This window comes from Euleptes europaea, chromosome 16, assembly GCF_029931775.1.
Source record: "Euleptes europaea isolate rEulEur1 chromosome 16, rEulEur1.hap1, whole genome shotgun sequence".
Taxonomy (NCBI): domain Eukaryota; kingdom Metazoa; phylum Chordata; class Lepidosauria; order Squamata; family Sphaerodactylidae; genus Euleptes; species Euleptes europaea.
The window spans coordinates 30,068,368-30,089,209 of NC_079327.1; the positions used below are offsets into that span (position 1 = coordinate 30,068,368).

Sequence of the window (20,842 nt, forward strand, 5' to 3'; positions counted from 1 at the left end):
AGAGATTTGGGGTTTGTTATTTTATTTTATTTTCGCTTTTAAACTGAAAATGTTTTTAACCATTGTAAGCTGCCTTGAACCTCAAAGAAAGGTGGGATATAAATGTTTTAATAAATAAATACAATGTACGTATTGCATACCTGTCTTTCTTGGTGTTATAGTGAGATTGGATGGAATAACTGCAAACTGTTTTGGGGAGGGTTGTTTTTTTAGTTGACCATAATGATAATATTGATGCAGGTTTGATGCAAACCATAATAAGAATGAAAGGGAGGGGTAGTTTGAAGACAGGAGAAATGCATAAACCCTTAAAGTGCTTCCCTATCTTATATGCGTGGTTAGGAGATCAGGCAGTATGACTGCACTTGGGCCTCTGTGATTTGTTGACTTTGTATATTGTATCTTGGGGGTTGTGAAGGCTTTATGTAGTCTGTGTTGGAATACCTGAAAAACTATGGGGACGTTAGAAATTATATTACATGGCCTGTTTGTACAACTGGAAATGTAAAAACTAGCAAACAGTAACATTCCTGTTTGAATTTTACAGGCAGTGGAAGTGAAATCCAGTTTCTGTCAGAAGCTCAGGATGATCCCCAGAAAAGAAAGCCTGACATCAGGAAAGCTAAGTCCCAACTTGGCTGGGACCCTGTGGTATGTATCGCTGGCACAGTCTCACTAAATGTGATTTAGCTTCAAAATGATACTGTGGCTAGGAATGGGAAATTGCCACCGTTCTGTGGTTTACTTTATTATTTGCTCTTAATGCAAAAAGCAGAGTTAGTTAAATTCAGCATGAATCAGCAGGGACTGTAAGTTAAAGTAATTTAACAAGGGTACCAAAGGAAAAGATTTCCATTGGTTCTCCATAGGGACCTAGCATTGTTTTGTTGCTCACCTGAGTAAATCAAGAGTGCAGTGCTCGAGACTCTTACCTTTGTGGACCGAGTTGCAGGGGTCTGCCATGAGACCTTAGTACCCTTTCTCCCAACAGTGTGTATGTGTGTGTGTGTATGTGTTAAGTGCCGTCAAGTTGCTTCTGACTCACGGCGACCCTATGAATGAAAGTACTCCAAAATGTCCTATCTTTGACAGCCTTGCTCAGATCTTGCAATTTGAGGGCTGTGGCTTCCTTTATTAAGTCAACTCCATCTCTTGTTTGGGTCTTCCTCTTTTCCTGCCACCCTCAACGTTTCCTATCATGATTGTCTTCTCCAGTGTCTTCTTCCAACAATAGCACTGCTAATAGAGAAGTTCGTTTTTGTCTGCATATTTTTATTTTGAATCCTTGCCTTTCTCATTTTCAGTGGAGGCTAATATAGTTTTGTAGTAATGCTTCAGTGGCAGGTAACAGTTAAGAAAGGGACCAGGATGTGTAACACTCAGACAAACAAAATTATGTTTTCACATGAGGTGGTAGTAAACATCATTGATCAAGGACTGCAAAAGCTGGCATCGTTTTTAAAAAATCTTGTGCTGGCTAGGGATGTAAAACATCCAGAAATTTTGAAACCTTGTAAGAAAAACAGGAGTTTCCCCAAGGGTATTTGGGGGAGGGGTGGAAATTGGGAAACAATAAATGCAATACTTTCTTTCCTATCAGACTGAAATGTCTTTTACTGATTGAGCAACATAAAATGCATCATTTATAACTTAGCATATGAAAGTGTACTATTTGACATATTTATGAAATTTAAACATAAATAAAAATGTGTAAATAAACTTGAGAAAAAGTTGCAAACTGATGCTCCCCCCCCATGCTGCCATAGCACATATATCTTTAATGTCAGCAATCCAAGCGGTAGGAAGAATAAACGTTGAAGATAGAAAATGACTTCTGTAACAAATGAAAGTAGACTCCTTTGAAATGTGGTGTCGGAGGAGAGTGTTACGGATACCGTGGACTGCCAAAAAAACAAATCAGTGGGTTATAGATCAAATCAAACCTGAACTGACCCTAGAAGCTAAAATGACTAAACTGAGGCTATCATCTTTTGGTCACATTATGAGAAGGCAAGAGTCAGTGGAAAAGACAGTCATGCTAGGAAAAGTTGAGGGCATCAGGAAAAGAGGAAGACCCAACAAGAGATGGATTGACTCACTAAAGGAAGCCACAGCCCTCAATTTGCAAGACCTGAGCAAGGCTTTCAAATATAGGACATTTTGGAGGACATTGATGCATAGGGTCGCCATGATTGGAAGCGACTTGACGGCACTTAACACACACACACACAGTAAATGAAAGAAAGTATATTTGTACAGAAACTCTCTCAGCCATAATAGGCAGGACTGCCAGTGTGTTTGGGTGTTAAGGTAAATTTTATTACACTGAAAACACTGAACGCTTTAATAATGTATTATTAAACATATTGTAACATATTGAGTCCAAAATTATTTTCATTTACACAAAAAAGCTTCAAAATAGTATGTTGTATTTGTCTGCGGCATAAGAGTTTTTTTTCCCATTGGGAATATTGAGAAAGCCCTCAGTCTTTTTCATGCTGTATATTTGGAATGAGTGATGAAAGGCTTTGTAGGACAAGGTTTTTCTCACTCAATGAGGGTTCCCCCCGCCCCCAGTGCTCCCATCAATTTTACAGTTTTTCTGTTGGGAAAAAATTGAAAAAGTCAGACTCTTCATGGCTGTACATTTGAGTGTGAAAACCTTGCTGTAAGACGCATTTTACTCATTCTGAAAGAGAAAATTGTTTCATACGAGATTTTCTTAAGTGCTTCCCTATATTTTCTAATTTTTCATCAGAAAAATGAGGGGATCTTCTTTAAAAGGGTTTTTTTTTCTGAACCGCCCCCCCCCCCCGTTTTTCCAGGCCTTTACATCTCCATCCATCTCTACAGTAGTACCATGTCTTCATGAATGAAGTAGCAGAATTCTGTATTATTACACACGGGACTCCCATTTTTCAGTGTTTCTATAATTTGGCACTTGATTTGAGAAATTAGTATCTTATTTTTCATATTGACATATTTATGAAGTTTTGACACACCTAGCTGTTCTGGCTTGGTTTTAGGTTGTGCGCTTGGCGCTGGTTCAAAAGGCTGAAAATTCCCTAACTGCAAAGTATTGGTTTCAGTTTATTGAAATGAGTGTGTGACAGTTGAGAGTGTAAAACAAGTTTAGGATGTTCCAGTGTGACAGAGTAAATGGCAACAGCCAAACTAGTCAGTTGGATCCAGTGTACATGTGTGTTTGTGTGTGTGTACACGCACATGTGTAAAGCTGCCTTATACTTTTCAGACTGTTGGTTCATCAAAGTCAATCTCGTCTACTCATACTGGCAGTGGCTTTCCAGGGTCTTAGGTAGAGGCCTTTCACATTAGCTGCTGCCTGTTTTTTTGTTTTTAACTGGAGAGCCAGGGATTGAACCTGGGAACTTCGACAGGCCAAGGCGATGCTCTGCCACTGAGCCACAGCCCCTCCCCATGTAAAAATCTAGTGTTGTACTGAAGCATAGAGGAGCGAGCAGCCCCTTCACACTATTTGGTTGGGGGGGAAATCACTCTTTGTGGTCCATTAGCAAGTGCCATGTGCGGCAATATACCTGATGAGCGAAAAGGAGTTAAGTGGGGGATTCGAGCACCATAGACAATCAGATGATAACAGGAGCTGGAGTGGCGAGTGCTTCCCTGGCAGGGGTTAAACACAGACCAGGAAAGATGAGTTCTGACCTTCAAATGATCATAGAAGCTTGCCAGTCTTTATCAGTAGAGCCTGCTAAATATGTACGTGCTGTATATGCCAGGTATCCCTATGGAAGTGCCACTCTCCCAAGCTTTTGGAAGCAGCTGTGCAGGTTCTGGCAACTCTATGCAGAAGAGACTAGAGCAGCTTGACTGAGATATCTTTACCAGTAGTCTCAGTAAATACATTTGTTGAATAGTTGTTGAATAGATAACCACAGTGTGGAAGACTACTTTTATTAGTGGATTGGGAGATCCACTTTAAGAACATCGATTACACTCTATCTTAGGGTTTTTCTTTCTATCCCACTGTTGGTAAAAAAAAGTGGGGGGGAGACAAGAATTCTTGCTGTGCTTGTTAGCTTGGCAATAGTAAGACCCCTGTTGACAAATACAAGACTGTCCACCTTTTTTCTGCAACAGATGTTTCAAACAATGAGAAGGGGAAGAGATGCATTAGGAGGAAGGCATGTCTTTTCCCTCATCTCTCCCAACAAATAATCCTTTGCTGCTACCTTGGGGAAGAGAACATAATTTGGCAAATCAGGGCCCTTGGGAGTAAGAGTACAGATTGTTAAAGACACCTATCAGATGTCAACCTCACACATTTTTGAATCTGAATAACTTAACTATCAATTCACACTGTTTTCCTAGGAATGAACTCTAAAGATTATTGGCAGATACCTTGTTGAGATATCCAAATATATAATAGATTATAATTGCATCTGTTGAATATAACCATAAGAACATAAGAAAGGCTATGCTGGATCAGACCAAGGTCCCTCAAGTCCAACTGTCTGTTCACACAGTGGCCAACCAGGGGCCTCTAGGAAGCCCACAAACAAGACAACTGCAGCAGCATTGTCCTGCCTGTGCTCCAAAGCACCTAATATAATAGACATGCTCATCAGATACTGGAGAGAATAGGTATGCATCATGACTAGTATCCATTTTGACTAGTAGCCAAGAATAGCCCTCTCCTCCATGAACATGTCCTCTCCCCTCTTAAAGTCTTCCAAGTTGGCAGCCATCACCACATCTTGGGACAGGGAGTTCCACAATTTAACTATGCGTTGTGTGAAGAAATACTTCCTTTTATCTTTGAATCTCTCACTCTCCAGCTTCAGCAGATGACTTCGTGTTCTAGTATTATGAGAGAGGAAGAAAAGCTTCTCCCTGTTCTCTCTCTCCATACCATGCATAATTTAATAGACCTCTATCATGTCTCCCCTTAACCGCCTTCCTTCCAAGCTAAACAGCCCTAAGTGTTTTAACTGTTCCTCATAGGGCAGTCACTCTAGCCCCCTGATCATTTTGGTTGCAGTTTTGTTATATAGCTATGACGATGGTGAAAATTTTCATGTCCAGGGAAGTATTTTCACAACTTTAACACTAAACATTGTTCATTTGGCTTTATCTTATCTCTTTGGAAACAGGTCCCTCTGGAAGAAGGCTTAAATAAAGCAATTCATTACTTTCGCAAAGAACTGGAATATCAAGCAAATAATCAATATATCCCAAAACCCAAACCTGCCAGGATAAAGAAAGGAAGAACCAGACATAACTAAAAACTACTACGTTCAACAGGAAATAAATTCTGTATCTTACATTTGAGAAGGTGTAATTTGTCTTTTTTTTAAAGAGACTTCAGAAACAGGTATCATGAAGAAAAAAAACTGGAATTTCACTCTGAAGCTTGCTTTAAAGAAGTGGATGTGCCTAAATAAGAAAACTGCAATCTTTGCCTTGCACTTTTAAAATCTGTCTTTTTATGTAAAATAGGATAGACACATCTTTTTTTTTTTTAGTATCCTCGAGTTTTATACCTTGCTGTGAGATCGTTTTGTTGTGACTGTCCTTGACAGTTTTATTTACTGGTTTCTTTGTGAAGCTGAAGATGAGATGAGAAAATGCCAATTTATTTATAAAGCTGGTACTTTAAAGGAGAGATACTATGCATAAAGGGAAAAAAAGAAGCTTGCGGTATTGTCAGGTGAATTCAAAACACTGGCATTTAGTATTATAGAATTATAAAAATGCTGTATGAGAGCTTTATGTATTCTTTAAATCTTTTTTTCAAATGTTTAGTTCTAGTTGCACACTTGAATTTGAAATATTTTCACTGACTATCATGGATAAATACTATTTTAAATCACTACTGTGTTGTGCATATTCCAGGGAGAAAAAAGTTAATGTATTATTGGTTACCATTGGTTGAAGATGCTATTTTAATAAAATACTGAAATGATAGGTGTCAATTTTTCAAGTAAAATCTTTCTCTGGTTTGGGGGTGGTGTCCGCCTGCCTCTGTGCATAACTTAATGCTGTGAACGGTGATACAGAAATACAAATAGTATAAATTCCTGACTTGCTGACATTCTTCGAGTTGTTTGTTAATATCTTTAAAGAGGTATTATGTTGTATATGAAATCATCTCAGCGGCACAATCCAGCCCCAGGTAAGCAGTATTAAGAACCATTGCGATTGGTTAAGCACATGTATTAAAAGTTTCACACAAAGCTTGCTCATGGTTCCAGGAGAAACAACACAACATTTTTTGCGGTACTAATAGATGTATTCCCACCATCCATTCACCCTGGTCTAAAGGCCAACGTGAATGATACCACTAAGTCCCTAAGTCCGCCTTGGGGGTATGGCTCCATTTAGAACTTTTAAACTTTTGAAAACGCCACAGGATCCTGCTGGGGATCCTTGAAAACGGCCCTGGGGGGAGAGAGGAGACCCTCCCCCCCAGTGCTGCAATTCCCAGCAAAATCAGGCCACTGCAGTGTTTTAGAGGGGAAAAAAATTAAACTTTACAATGGCACTACGTCCCCATGGTATCGTCTAGTTTGACCCTAACCGAATTAGGCCAAAGTGCAAAATTCCTCGACAATGCTGTCCTGTTCTATTTAAAGAAGTAAAACATGTTCTGGACTTTTGTTAAGCAATCCCAATTCTCGTTTCCGTTGTTTATAAGAATTATTGTAGCACTTATGGTTAGAATGTTTGAGGTATTCGGTGAGTCGCTGCTCTGTATCTTGTTTCCTCTGCTCCTCAAAATCTATATGAGAGCTATGTTGGTGGTACACTGCCATCATGTTACTATGCTCTGGCAGAGCTATGGCAGTTGTACAATGTTTCCAGCCCCCCCCCCCTTCATCTGCGCACCCTCTCAGCCTGAATGGACGTACTGCCAGTGTAACACCATGAGCAAGTCCCATTAGGCACACACAGAACATGGGGAGCAGCTTCCATGTTTTGTGTCTCGCAGGGAGCTGTGCAGTGGTGAACACAGCAGAGGATCCTGGGACAACAGCAGCAACTGCTTCCAAGAAAGCCTTGTTAGGAAAAATCAGGGTGTGCCAACAGCAATCAAGCCACACCAGGCAAGAAGACACAAGATGCCTGTTCCTGTATTGTCTTTTACATGATATGCAGTCACTGACTATTGACACAATTCAGATATTATGTGCCCTGCGACCGTCTGGAACCTCCGATTCAAAGCTTCCCATTGTCCACAGAGTTCTTGCTCAATGCTTGTCTGTGTGTGTATGTTAAGTGCCATCAGGTCACGACTCATGGCAACCCTATGAATCAATGTCCTCCAAAATGTCCTATCTTTGACAGCCTTGCTCAGATCTTGCAAACTGAGGTCCATGGCTTCCTTCATTGAGTCAATCCACCTCTTGTTTAGCCTCAGTTTAGTCATTTTTAGCTTCTAGGGTCAGTTCAGGCTTGATTTGATCTATAACCCACTGATTGGTTTTTTGGGCCGTCCATGGTATCCATAACACTCTCCAAAACATTTAAGAGGAATCTACTTCCTATCAGCTTTCTTCAATGTCCAGCTTTCACACCCATACATAGTAATAGGGAATACATGACCCACTTTAATATCCAGTTTTTGTAATCCTGAATTATAATTCAATCAAAAACTGCCCTTCCTGGTGCTGTTTAGTCAGTTCTATAGTTTTCTCCTGATTACTATCAAGTATTCCTTCATCCTCTGTGATAATCTTTTGTTTCCTGAAAAGAACCCATTTTATGCTATAGGCCAAAAACTGTATAACTAAGCTGACTTTAGAGCCAGGAAAGAGAGTGTCTGATCCCGGATACCAGCTGAACTGTAACAGACTCCCAACACACACTTGACCCCTCCTTCCATCTCATTTCTTCGCAGAATAGGACAGGTAATTTTTGCTCTCCCTCTTGACCTATTTTCCAAACCACTATTCCCCATTTTCCACACCTTTAGCTCAAATATTAACTCCTGCTCCAAACTAGAGCTCTGCTGAATGTTTGTTTGTGTATAAAGTGCCGTCAAGTCACAACCGACTTACGGCGACCCCTTTTGGGGTTTTCTTGGCAAGAGACTAACAGAGGTGGTTTGCCAGTGCCTTCCTCTGCACAGCAATCCTGGTATTCCTTGCTGGTCTCCCATCCAAATACTAACCAGGGCTAACCCTGCTTAGCTTCTGAGATCTGACAAGATCAGGCTAGCCTGGGCCATCCAGGTCAGGGCTGAATGTTTGTTAAAAAGGTAACGGTCCCCTGTGCAAGCACCGGGTCCTTCTTGACCCATGGGGTGATGTCACATCCTGACATTTTCTAGGCAGACTTTGTTTACGGGGTGGTTCGCCAGTGCCTTCCCCAGTCATCTTCCCTTTACCCCCAGCAAGCTGGGTACTCATTTTATCGACCTCGGAAGGATGGAAGGCTGAGTCAACCTTGAGCCGGCTACCTGAAACCAACTTCTGTTGGGATCGAACTCAGGTCGTGAGCAGAGCTTGGGACTGCAGTACTGCAGCTTACCTCTCTGCGCCACAAGGCTCTTTGAATGTTTGTTGTTGCTATATTAATTGGAATGAGGAATGTGTGCCTTGGTTTGGTACTGCTAGTATTTGCTTAGGATACATCCCCCCCCACACGCACGCACACACTATTGTACCAAAATCCCTCAATAAACTATATTCCCATTTTAATCCGGTCTCTGTCATCCTTTTCATACTAAAGACTTGCTACTAACAGCCACCTCTTTAGGTGAAATATCCTGGTTTGCTTTGTGGTGTAGTGATTAAGAGCAGAGGTTTGCAGCGGTGGACTCTGATCTGGAGAACCGGGTTTGATTCCCCACTCCTACACACGAAGCCAGCTGGGTGACCTTGGGCAAGTTACAGCTGTTAGAGCTCTCTCAGCCGTGCCTACCTCACAGGGTGTCTGTTGTGGGGAGGGAAAGGGAAGGTGATTGTAAGCCAGTTTGAGTCTCCCTGAAGTGGTAGAGAAAGTTGGCATATAAAAGCCAACTCCTTTCTGCAAGCTAATTCCCCATGTTAATCTGAATATCTGTTCACGTGTTTGTGAGGGTGTGGTAACATCATTTCCGCTTCTGTTTGCTTATCCCTGCAGTGGGGACCCAAAGCAGCTTACAGCATAGTTCTCGCTGCTTTCTTTTGTCCTTCCAACAACCCTGTGGTATAGGTTAGGCTGAGAGAGACTGACTAGCCCAAGGTCACCTAACAATCAAACTTAAGTCCCCTAGATCTTAGTCTGACACTTCAGTCACTACACCCTGCTAGTGGTGTTAGCTTAAGGTGTTAGAGAACTTCTCTATAGATACAGCCTAGGCAGCTCTGTTCCAGCACAGGACAGCAGTGCTCGCTGCTTTGGATATGAGACTGAAGGATCGCTTTGGGTCTTGAAGGGCTATACACATGAACACATGAAGCTGCCTCATACTGAATCAGATCCTTGATCCATCAAAGTCAGTATTGTCTACTCAGACCGGCAGCTGCTCTCCAGGGTCTCAGGCTGTGGTCTTTCACATCACCTACTTGCCTGGTCTCTTTAACTGGAGATGCCGGGGATTGAACCTGGGACCAACCTGCATGCCAAGCAGATGCTCTAACACTGAGCCACAGCCCCTCAACTGGGCTTGTGGTGTTTTTTAAGCACAACGATGCCTGCTGCCAGTAGTCATGTGTAGAACAGGACTGATGCTTTAAAAAAAAAAGTGTGGTACTACAGGCTTTTGATAGGGGAATTAAAATGAAGCTTGAGTATACCTGTTTCTCTTTTTGCCAGTCGTTGACAAAATGCTGCCCCTGAGGGACAACATACTAATCCACTGTTTTCGTATAGCAGTTCTCAAAAAAATGTGAATAGATAGTTCATAGGAATATCCTTCAAGATCTAGGACGGGTGTCGAATTAATTTGTTATGAGGACCAGATATGACATAAATGTCACTTGATTGGGCCAGGCCATGCCTTCCAGCACAGATTGGGACTGGGGTGTGTGGGGCTGCCTCGTGTGCCAGATAAGAGCTCTGAAGGGGTCGGATCTGGCCTGTGGACCTTATGTTTGACACCATTGATCTAGGAATTTGAAACAGGACCAATTATTTTTACTATATTGATGAACTACTTTAGTTTATTATGAAACTTTAATTCTAACACATCTATATTGTGCGCTACTGAGTGAATATAAAAAAAGTATAATTACATTTTTCTCATTTCATTTAACAATCTAGGTAAAACTTGAAAAAGAGGTACAGTAAAGGAGGGAGAGATCCTTATTACTCTTCAGGATGTTCTTAATCAGAGAAGAAAATTCAAGGCTAATAATCATCGTAGTTGACACTGGCTCCATGCCTGAAAGTCTGTGGGTTTCGTGGGCCAATAGGGGCATCTTCATCATAATGGTGCTGGTAATAACCACCATAATATTCATGGCCACTGCGTCCTACGTTTGACCAATAGGAGACATCATCTTCAAATTTCTGTATGCAAGAAAAAAAGAAATAAGGGGCAGTTAACTAAAAGCTGCAGCCCTAAAATATTTGTGCACCCTGCTTCAAGAACAGTAGCTGCTTCCTGTAAGCACACACTGGTCTGTGAAGACTATTCTAAAAAACCTTTGTATATATTTCATTGAGCAGGTCCTGGGAAATCTAATTCTAGGAAGAGAATGAGCAATTGTGCTGAGCACTTTCTATTTTTAGGATAAACATTTTTTTTGAGAAATACTATAATACTTGTAATGGTTCAAGTGAGCCCCAAACTGCGGCCCCCGGGCTGCATGTGGGCCAGGACAGCTATGAATGCGGCCCAACATAAAATCGTAAACTTACTTAAGATATTATGAATCAGCTATCATTAGTGTTAGTGTATTTTATGTGTGGCCCAAGACAATTCTTCTTCTTCCAATGTGGCCAAAGGAAGCCAAAAGATTGGACACCCCTGCCCTAGGAGGTGAACTGCCACAAAATGATCACACTGTATCCATCACATTGCTGCAGAACAATTTTGTGCAAATGGAGCTCTGTGCTGGCAACTGATCTTCAGGAGAACGCTGTGCTATACAGACAGATCAACAAAAACATAAGTTCAGAAATATATGTTTAAAATCACTCTGCGTAGATTCAGATTCCTGAAACAACTATCAAGGTGATGTAAGGCTGTCAACTGTCAAGGATTTAAAAGAAACGTGGCACTTCCACTTCTGGCAATGGGGAGATAAGTAACGATACGAATGATATTTATATTTCTTACTGATTATAGTAGACTCCAGTAAGTAGAAGACACTCTTCAAGACCATGCCCATAGATATGTTAAAAAGTAAAGTAAAGGTCCCCTGTGCAAGGACCGGGTCATTCCTGACCCAAGGGGTGATGTCACATCCTGATGTTTACTAGGCAGACTTTGTTTACGGGGTGGTTTGCCAGTGCCTTCCCCAGTCATCTTCCCTTTACCCCCAGCAAGCTGGGTACTCATTTTACCAACCTTAGAAGGATGGAAAGCAGAGTCAACTGTTAGCCGAAATGCTCCTTTATATGGGGAAATTAGCTGAGCAATCGGTAACTATGTATTTTTATAGCGATCTCGCACTCAACTATACCAGAATCCGTTTAATGAGACGTTTGAATAAAGGCAGAGACTAGAAGTTCCAAATTAAACAGTGTTTATGTATTCAGGCATTCAAATGGTGCAGTACAGACATACAAGAGGCTAAGAAATATCAGACAGTAGCACAGAGATGTTTGCCAACGTGGCAGGAGAGCATTGACCCAATATTTACCTTATCTAGATGAGGTGTTGTCCAACTCACGTAGACTAATAACAGATTGAAAAGGAAGACCGAGATGGGGGGGGGGTTCCCGTAGACTTGACCAGCAAGGCGGGAGGGAGCATGGTAAGGCTCGCAAAACCAAACCAACAGAGTAACGGCAAAGATGCCAGTAAAGACCTAGGGTTTTTAGAATGGGCCAGGGGTATCCCAGTTATACTATTTTCTGGGGGCGGGAAGAGGGGTTTGACCCCTCCCAGGTTCCCAGGTGACAAAAGGTGGCAGAAGGATTAAGCTGTGTCTACCGGGGCAGGGTAGTGAGAATTTGGAAATCTTTTCTAATGCCAATGGCTTTCGCAACCCGAGATGGTCAGGAATCTCTCTGCTGATCTGATTTACATTCAGGAACAATAGGTGCGATCTGTGCAAATGTCCTGGGGTCTCTGCAGCTGGACAGGAGAGATGACTCATCTGGATATCAGGATTACTGCTAACGACCCATTGAGCAATGGAGGAAGTTGGGAGGGGGAGCAGCTCGCATTGAGTACGTGGCTGTCAGCTCTCTGCGAAATGGCTGCTGCTAGAACAGAGGTTTTACAGGAACATGGCTCCTCTTAGGCTCACAAGAGACAGCCCTTTGCATCTGGTTCCTAGTGGCTGGTTGCCCGGGCTGGCGAGAGTGGCTGTGTCAGTTTCAAAAGAGCCGCGCCGCGTCTGCCCAGTAGCGTTTGAGGCAGGCGCATGGCTGGAAAGCAGTCAGTGCGCTTGCATACCGGGTTGCCAGGTCCAGTCCTGGAGATTTAGGCAGGCCCGTATGCTATCACAACCTTGAACCGGCTACCTGAAACCAACTTCTGTTAGGATCAAACTCAGGTTGTGAGCAGAGCTTGGACTGCAGTACTGCAGCTTACCAGTCTGTGACATGTGGCTCCTATAGATATGTTAAAGGGGGGAACTATTTCACAACCATGTGACCATGATCTGTAATGTTTGATTCTCTCTTTAAATGTTTATACTGAAAACTTTGTGACTTACAGCTTCATCAAAGCCGAGGTAAAGGAACTGCTGGTACCACTGCTGTACATCAGGTTGACTCCTGTCCCAAAGCTGGCGTTTCTGGCGTTTCAGGCTGCTTAAGAACTCCTTGGCTTTATCTTCTTTGACAGACACTTCTCCCTTAGCTGGAACCGGGGCTGGAATGAGAATAAGAAAAGACAAGTTTTGTTATTCCAAAGGTTGCTCATGGTATATGAACACATGGAAGTGTTGCTGCTACTTGGCAATGTAGGCTTGGATCCACCAGAAATTTCTACTGGCGGAAGATTTCCATCATCAGCATGTAACTTTCTCACCTCCCTTCTCCCGCTGCAGCCCCAAATGCTCCCTGAAATGCTGCTCCTGGGGACCCCCCCCCCTCCAAGCAGCATAAGGAGGAAGTTGGAGGTCTGCAGCAGGAGGGGCAACTGGCAAAAATCCCCCTCCATTCTTTTCTGGATCCAACTTTTATGTCAATTATGTACTTTAGATTTTAAAGCAGGAGACCGTGAATAAGCAATTTCACTGAATTACAGTATGCATACTTTATGCAAGCTGTGAAGACAATATTGAAATTAAAGATAACGTCCTGTCTGGGCCAGCACAATAATATCCCTGAATATATCACAAATACCTAGTGTAGCTTTGTTTTCTCTCCGTTGTATCAGTGGTTATGCACTTCCAGGCTTTGCGATAGGAAACACCCATGTTAATATGATGCCGAGTTTCCTACAAAGTCCTTTGTTCAATCTGTGCAGATAGAAGGACCACTATCCAGTAGTCCAGGAGTCTGCAACCTTAGAGCCAAGCTAGGTTAAAATTCAGAGCATGATATGTACTTGGATTACATCTCTATTTCCCTTGCTGTAAACACCTCTAAGCCCTTTAGTCCCATAAAAATCTTTGCCTATCATTCCCTTCACATACTGGTTATTCCAGAATCCTACCTTCTTTTTTTATTTTAAGAACCAAATATAACTCTAGAACCATAGGTTGCAGGCTCCTTTAAGCAGCATGCTGCTGAGAGTTCTCTCAAGAACGTTTCTTTGTGGCAATGTAGGCCTCACATCATCAATGTATCTGATTCTCAACATGGCCAAATCTGCGGATACTTAAAGCTGGAGATTGGGGCCATGAACGGACAAGACAGAGCTTTTTTCAAACCTGAAAATGCCCCCAGGTTTGCTGACAATTCTGAAATCTAACAAACACACAAACATGGGAAGGAGGGTAAAATGCCCCAAAGTTTTTTTTTAATCAGCACCTGTAGCCTTTAAGATATGGATACTCTCAGTGGCCATTGTAGATTGGTTGGTTGGGGAATGGGGAGTAGAGGTAGCAGCAGGGAAAGGAGAATATGGGGGTTGCCCTAAGGAAGGACCAACAAAAGAGCTGCGGAGGGGATAAAGGGGAAAGTGAGATGCCCCCCTGCAATTCCTTGTGCCCCTCCCCCCCCCCACTGTGCAGCTTGGCTTGTTGGCTGCCACTTCTCAACCTCATAGTTTACCCAAGTAGAGGCTACCAAGGGAGTGTAGAGGGAGACCTGGCATCCCTAAATGGTTTGGCGGCATAATCCCCACAGACAGATGCAGGTCTGGAACTACATATTCCTGCAACCACAGCCAATGTTTTCCCTCTGAAAAGTAAACCTGGAAGGTAAGGAGGAGCATGGAGACAGGGTACTCCTCTTCCTCCTGCCAGTTTCCTCCTACAATTCCATGCCTAGCTTTTCTCCTGACAAAAGAGGAACCAGGGGCTTCTTTTGACCACTACAAAGGTTATGCCAGGGATTATGAGACACACAGGAGTAAAAGACATGTGGGATGGGTGCTGAAGAGAGGAGCAGAATCAGGCAAGATCCGGTGGAAAACTAAAAGGATCCAAACCCCCACCTCTTTTCCTCAGCAGAGTTTTAGACGTCTTGTTCCATTACAAACATTCCATAGATCCAGAATCTGGGTGGTATTCTGGGGCTTTATGAGAAGGGGTTTACTCATCCTGCAAAGCATTTGTCTTCTGAAAAATGCCAGACTAGATGTGACCTACATAGGGATGCCACTGCCATTTAAAGCTTAAAATGGGCAATTTAAAATGCCATCATGTCTAGTTTGGTCCTCAGTGCTACTACACAATACCTGGGGTTCAAGACACAAGAAACAATTAGAAAATGTGCTTCTTGCCTAATTTAGCTGCCGACACTGAAATTAAGAAAGTAAGTGACAGAGATAAACCTTACCTTCTCGTCTCTGAAGCATCGCCTTTAATTTATTTCCTCTTGTAACACCTAAATGAATCAAGCGTATACATTAGATTTTTAAAAGACTAGAAATATTTAAATTACTACTGCATCCTTAATAAGGAAAGTGACTGCATATGTAAATAGAGAAAGGGGAACCTGTAGAGAAAACAAGATGCTTCCAAGGCAAATTAAGGCTCCTTTCTCTACTTATTGTAGGGGAGAATGCACACACACCCTGCCGCCAATGCACACACACCTCTAGTTCTAGTGATACAAAAGCAGCGGTAAAAATCCTTCCACTTACCTTGAATCTGACACACACACCCTACTTTTAAAAAGCTGACACAGCAAGCAGATGCTGGCTGTTTACATTTGTTCTGTTGTTCAGTTGTTTCTGAGTGTGTTTATTGCTTTTTTTGATGCGATTTAAATACTCTGCCAAGCTGCTTTGAACTCCAGAAGAGCAACCTATCAATATTTAGACAGCTAGATAAACCATTGGCTTTTATGTTCTGCTGTTCCCTTTGCCCACCATCATTCTCAGTTTGCTGTGGGTTGAAAGTAAAATAATGTTTGATTTAACAGGCTTGTGTGATGGGTGGCTAACAAGTGGAATTCAGGGTCAGAGGCTGCATCTTCACATGCAGCTTCATGCTTTTAAAAGTAAAACTGTGAGTTGACCCCTAAGTACTAGGTATATTCTGGTTACAAACTAGAAGATGTATTCATCTCTTGTTCTCTCTCTCTGCACCAAAATGCACGTGATAATACTGTACCTATGCTTTCGAACATACAGATTTAGAATGGCTTTGTTTTCAGCCAGCCTTCTGTGCCTAAAGATGTCAGGGAAAACTTAACTGAATGATATTGTCGAAGGCTTTCACGGTCAGAGTTCATTGGTTCTTGTAGGTTATCCGGGCTGTGTAACCGTGGTCTTGGAATTTTCTTTCCTGACGTTTCGCCAGCAACTGTGGCAGGCATCTTCAGAGTAGTAACACTGAAGGACAGTGTCTCTCAGTGTCAAGGGTGTAGGAAGAGTAATATATAGTCAGAAAGGGGTTGGGTTTGAGCTGAGTATTGTCCTGCAAAAGTAATGTGCTAATCATTGTCCTGTAAGTATCAAGATAATGTGCTAATGAGGGTATGGTATGTTAATATGGAACCATTGTATCCTGAAGTGATCTGTTAATGTGTGTAATCCAAAACTAATCTGTTAATGTGTGTAATCCAAAGCTAATCTCCATGGCTATTGTTGACTATAGTCTTTGTTAGTCTGGAGGTTCCTGTCCTAAAAACCTCCAGACTAACAAAGACTATAGTCAACAATAGCCATGGAGATTAGCTTTGGATTACACACATTAACAGATCACTTCAGGATACAATGGTTCCATATTAACATACCATACCCTCATTAGCACATTATCTTGATACTTACAGGACAATGATTAGCACATTACTTTTGCAGGACAATACTCAGCTCAAACCCAACCCCTTTCTGACTATATATTACTCTTCCTACACCCTTGACACTGAGAGACACTGTCCTTCAGTGTTACTCCTCTGAAGATGCCTGCCACAGTTGCTGGCGAAACGTCAGGAAAGAAAATTCCAAGACCACGGTTACACAGCCCGGATAACCTACAAGAACCAATTAACTGAATGATGTTTTTTCCCCCAATGGTGCATCTTGAGGTACATTAGTGCATTTCTTCTTATTACGCAAGATTCCCAATGAAGGTAGTCAACCAATGGGAACTCAGTCTCAAAAAGGACCACAACATCGAGGAATGAATTACATTTATATTTCAATTAACGTATACTTCTATTTTTTAAACTTAGTCTACTGTACTTTTATAAAGTGTATTATGCCAATAAAGGTATTTGTACTTGTACTCTACTTATTATGCTGTTAAAGGCACAGGAACCTTGTCAGGAAAAAAAAGCTGGTACATCATATAAACCCAGAAAGAAGGCTGCCTTTCTTCCCTGCCTTCCAGCTCTGTGTGTGTGTGTGTGTGAGAGAGAGAGAGAGAGAGAGAGAGAGAGAGATTACCATATCACAAGAAGCATGCAATCTGAGGCAAAGAACATGGATGGCCCATGATCTCTTACACACAAGGAAAGGATAAAAAACCAAGCATTTGCCAGAGATATTGTGGGAGGGGGTGAGGGCGGGCTGTTCCTTCTCCCACCCTCAGGAGGGTCCAATGCTTTAACAATTGTATGACCGGCAGATATTCCACCAGTGCAGCCTTTCCCACCACTGCGTGTCCACACTGCAGAATGTCCTGAATTTTGATCTCATAGTGCAGCCATTGAAGGCACTGCCAGAAAGAAAGAAAGAAAAGGTTGGGAGAGGTTTTGGATTGGCAGTCTTTGAAATGGCATGAGCAAGGGTTAGAAACCGAAATTTGTCAGGTGTCCCCCCCCCCCCAGGCAAGCCTTCCTGTGCCTGAGTGACAAGCAGAAATTTAGCAGGTACAATTCTATCCCTATCACTGCATCTCCATGCTGGGGGAAAGTGTTGTCACCTGCTGAATTCCTTTGAAAGGCACCGGAGCCTTTCTCCAAAGTTCGCTTTCATCAAATGCCTTTCCATTAGACCAGAGGTTCCCAAACTGTGCTCCAAGAAGCACTTGGTGCTCCGCGAAACATCTAGTGCTCCATGAAGAAACTGGAAAGAAAAACACTACTGTAATTCTGTTTAGTATATAGGTGCTAGGTAAGGCCATTTATGCATGGATTTGCCTTGGATTTGCTGCTCTCTAGACGCACATTTCCCCCATCCGGATTCTCAAAACTCAACAATCAGCCCCTATGCAGAGTTAGGAGAATTCAGATGGGGGGAAATGTGAATCTAAAGACAGTCATGCTAGGAAAAGTTGAGGGCAGCAGGAAAAGAGGAAGATCGAACAAGAGATGGATTGACTCAATAAAGGAAGCCACAGCAGTCAATTTGCAAGACCTGAGCAAGGCTGTCAAAGGCAGAACATTCTGGAGGACTTTCATTCATAGGGTTGCCATGAGTCGGAAGCGACTTGAGGGCACTTAACACACAAAGAGCAGCAAATCCAAAGCAAAACCTCCCGTGCATAAGTGGCCAAAAAGTTTGGGAACCTCTGAGGTCATTTATGCACGGGAGGTGTTTCACCTTGGATTTGCCACTCTTTAGATTCCCATTTCCCCCCATCCAAATTCTCAAAAGTCAAAAAATAAGCTCCCGGGTAGAGTTTTGAGAGGCCATTTATTCATGGAATATTTTGCATTGGATTCACCACTCTTTAGATGCACTTTCCCCCCATCCATATTCTCAAAACTCAACAATGAGCCGCCGTGCAGAGTTTTGAGAATTCCGATGGGGAAAATGTGCATCTAGAGAGCGGCAAATCCAATGCGAAACCTTCCATGAAGAGTTTGGATGGGGGAAACGCGCATCTAGAAAGCGGCAAACCCCAGGCAGACCCTTCCCTGCGCAAATGGCCGGAGTGAGACTGCAGGGTCCAGGGTCCGAATCCCCCCCACTCCTCCCCTTCCCTCCGCCTGACTCACCGGGGCTCAAGCAGACGACCAGGAGGAGCAGGCAGGCGGCCCAGGAGAGGGCCCCGCGGCCGGGCAGGCGGCAGAGCGGCGGCATCTGGGCAGGATCTGGGCAGGATCTGGGCATCTCCGGCGCCTGGGAGGGAGACAGAAGGCTGCAGCGTGAGCGAGAGCGCCGGAGAGGAGGGGCGCCCTGGCTGCGCTCCCACGCCGCGCCGAAGGGCTGCTGCTGGACGCCCGCCAGGGTGGGTGGACAGGGCCGGGTCGAGATGGAGAGAGCCGAGGAAGGCAGTCGAGAGACCAGACCAAAAAAAAAAGACTGGACCCAAAAGATGCTGGAATCGACCGAGATGGCGAAGCTTGCCGCTTTGATCAATCAGAATGATAATGACAATTCCTTTCCTTTTATCCCTTAGAAGCTCTTTGATCAATTGATCTTGAGCAGCATATATCTAGTGTTGGAGGGATATAAGGACTGAAACAAATCTTGCCACTGACAAAGCGTCCTTCCAAAAGGGCATGGGCTAATGAGTCAATAGAGCCAGAAGAGCAAGGGCAGATCCTGTCTGAGTATGGGATATTTAGAATTCTGCCCTGCATTACCATAGCAGGGTTAGCATTCAATCTAGCCAAGCAAAAAGCTCTACAGAGACGAGGAGTTGTTAGATAATATGTATAGGCAGGCAGACCATGTGGTGTCAGTTGTCAATTTTTTTTGGGGGGGGAGGCTTGGAGAACTTACTGTGAAAATCATTTTGCAATGGGCAGTGGTTCCCAACCTTTTTTTTTTTTGACCAGGGACCACTAGGACTTCTTTGTTTGGTGCAGGGACCCCAAGGTTCAAAATAAAAATTCTGAGAATTTGAAAATAAACTTTAATCATAACTGTTAGTTACACATTAAACTTAGAATAATATGTGAATATATTTTTATAATAGAGAACTTTTAATTGAAAATATTAATTTATTATGGGTTTATAACTTTGTTTCGCGGACCTTAATTTAGTTCTTGCGGACCCCTGGGGGTCCACGGACCCCCAGTTGGGAACCAGTGGTTTAAAGGATACTCGTTGATCTAATCCCTTATTTATACTTTGTATTAATTTTATATTAGGTATTACATTAGGTATTGATTGCCCTGACCTGGATGGCCCAGGCTAGCCTGATCTCGTCAGATCTTAGAAGCTAAGCAGGGTCGGCCCTGGTTAGTATTTGGATGGGAGACAGCCAAGGAATGCCAGGGTTGCTGTGCAGAGGAGGCACTGGCAAACACCTCTGTTAGTCTCTTGCCATGAAAACCCCAAAAAGGGGTTGCCATAAGTCTGCTGCGACTTGAAGGCACTTTACACACACACACATTGATTTAATAATGTTGGAAAGGATAAGAACAGGTTAATTAAAATAATATTGGGATCAGCTCAGTTAGCAAAAGTTTATATAATTCAAAATATTGTCAGAGTTCATTTGTTCTTGTAGGTTATCCGGGCTGTGTAACCGTGGTCTTGGTGTTTTCTTTCCTGACGTTTCGCCGGCAGCTGTGGCCGGCAGCTTCAGAGGAGTAACACTGAAGGACAGTGTCTCTCAGTGTCAAGTGTGTAGGAAGAGTTATATATAGTCAGAATATTATATATATTATATAATTCATTTTTAGATGGAAGAGGGAGAGGGGGAAGTCATTTTATTGTTAAATTAGCTATATTACTTGTTTTTCTTTTTATTATTACTATTATATTGTTTCTGCTGATATGTTTAATGAAGAAAATAAAAAAAATTATTATAAAAAAAAGAGAGATGGAGAGAGCAGGGCCGGATTGAGGTTTGATGAAGCCCTAAGCTATTGAAGGTAATGGGGCCCTTTCTATGTCCAGCGGTCCTTTGTCCACAACAAATTGTCGCTGTTTTTTGGGGACGTCCTAAAACTAGGAACAGCGCCTGCCCATAGGCAATACATCACTGCCCATAGAGAATGCACACTTACCCATTGGGAATAGTGGAAACCACACTTGAAATAGGGAATTGTGAGACCACGCTTGCCAATAGTATTTCCTATTGGCAAGTGTGGTGTCATTATTTCCTGTTGGCATGCGTGGTCTCACAGTTCCCCTACTGGCAAGTGTAGTTTCCACGATTCCCAATGGGTAAGCATGCATTGTCTATGGGCAGTTATGTATTGTCTATGGGCAGGCGCTGTTCCTAGTTTTAGGATGTCCCATTTTTTGTGTTAAATATATGCTAGATGGTAATTTATGGATAGGTATCTAAAGCCATTT

General features: G+C 42.8%; 2 protein-coding genes across 2 annotated transcripts in view; one reads left to right on the plus strand and one right to left on the minus strand.

Moving 5' to 3' along the window:
• The window catches only part of UXS1 (UDP-glucuronate decarboxylase 1), a 44,667-nt gene extending 38,713 nt beyond the window's left edge, over nt 1-5,954 (plus strand). Inside the window, exons 14-15 of the mRNA XM_056861911.1 lie at nt 548-651; nt 5,133-5,954. Of these exons, the coding sequence (XP_056717889.1) occupies nt 548-651; nt 5,133-5,264 (236 nt within the window). The 3' untranslated portion in view covers nt 5,265-5,954. The remainder of the gene's footprint in view (nt 1-547; nt 652-5,132) is intronic.
• Nucleotides 5,955-10,195: 4,241 nt separating this feature from the next.
• ECRG4 (ECRG4 augurin precursor) lies at nt 10,196-18,670 on the minus strand. The gene is made up of 4 exons (XM_056862150.1): nt 18,586-18,670; nt 15,034-15,081; nt 12,798-12,955; nt 10,196-10,476 (listed from the first exon to the last, which is right to left on the minus strand). Exons 1-4 carry the CDS (start codon nt 18,668-18,670, stop codon nt 10,315-10,317), a joined length of 453 nt encoding a protein of 150 aa, XP_056718128.1. The 3' UTR covers nt 10,196-10,314.
• Between the last annotated feature and the right edge of the window lie 2,172 nt (nt 18,671-20,842).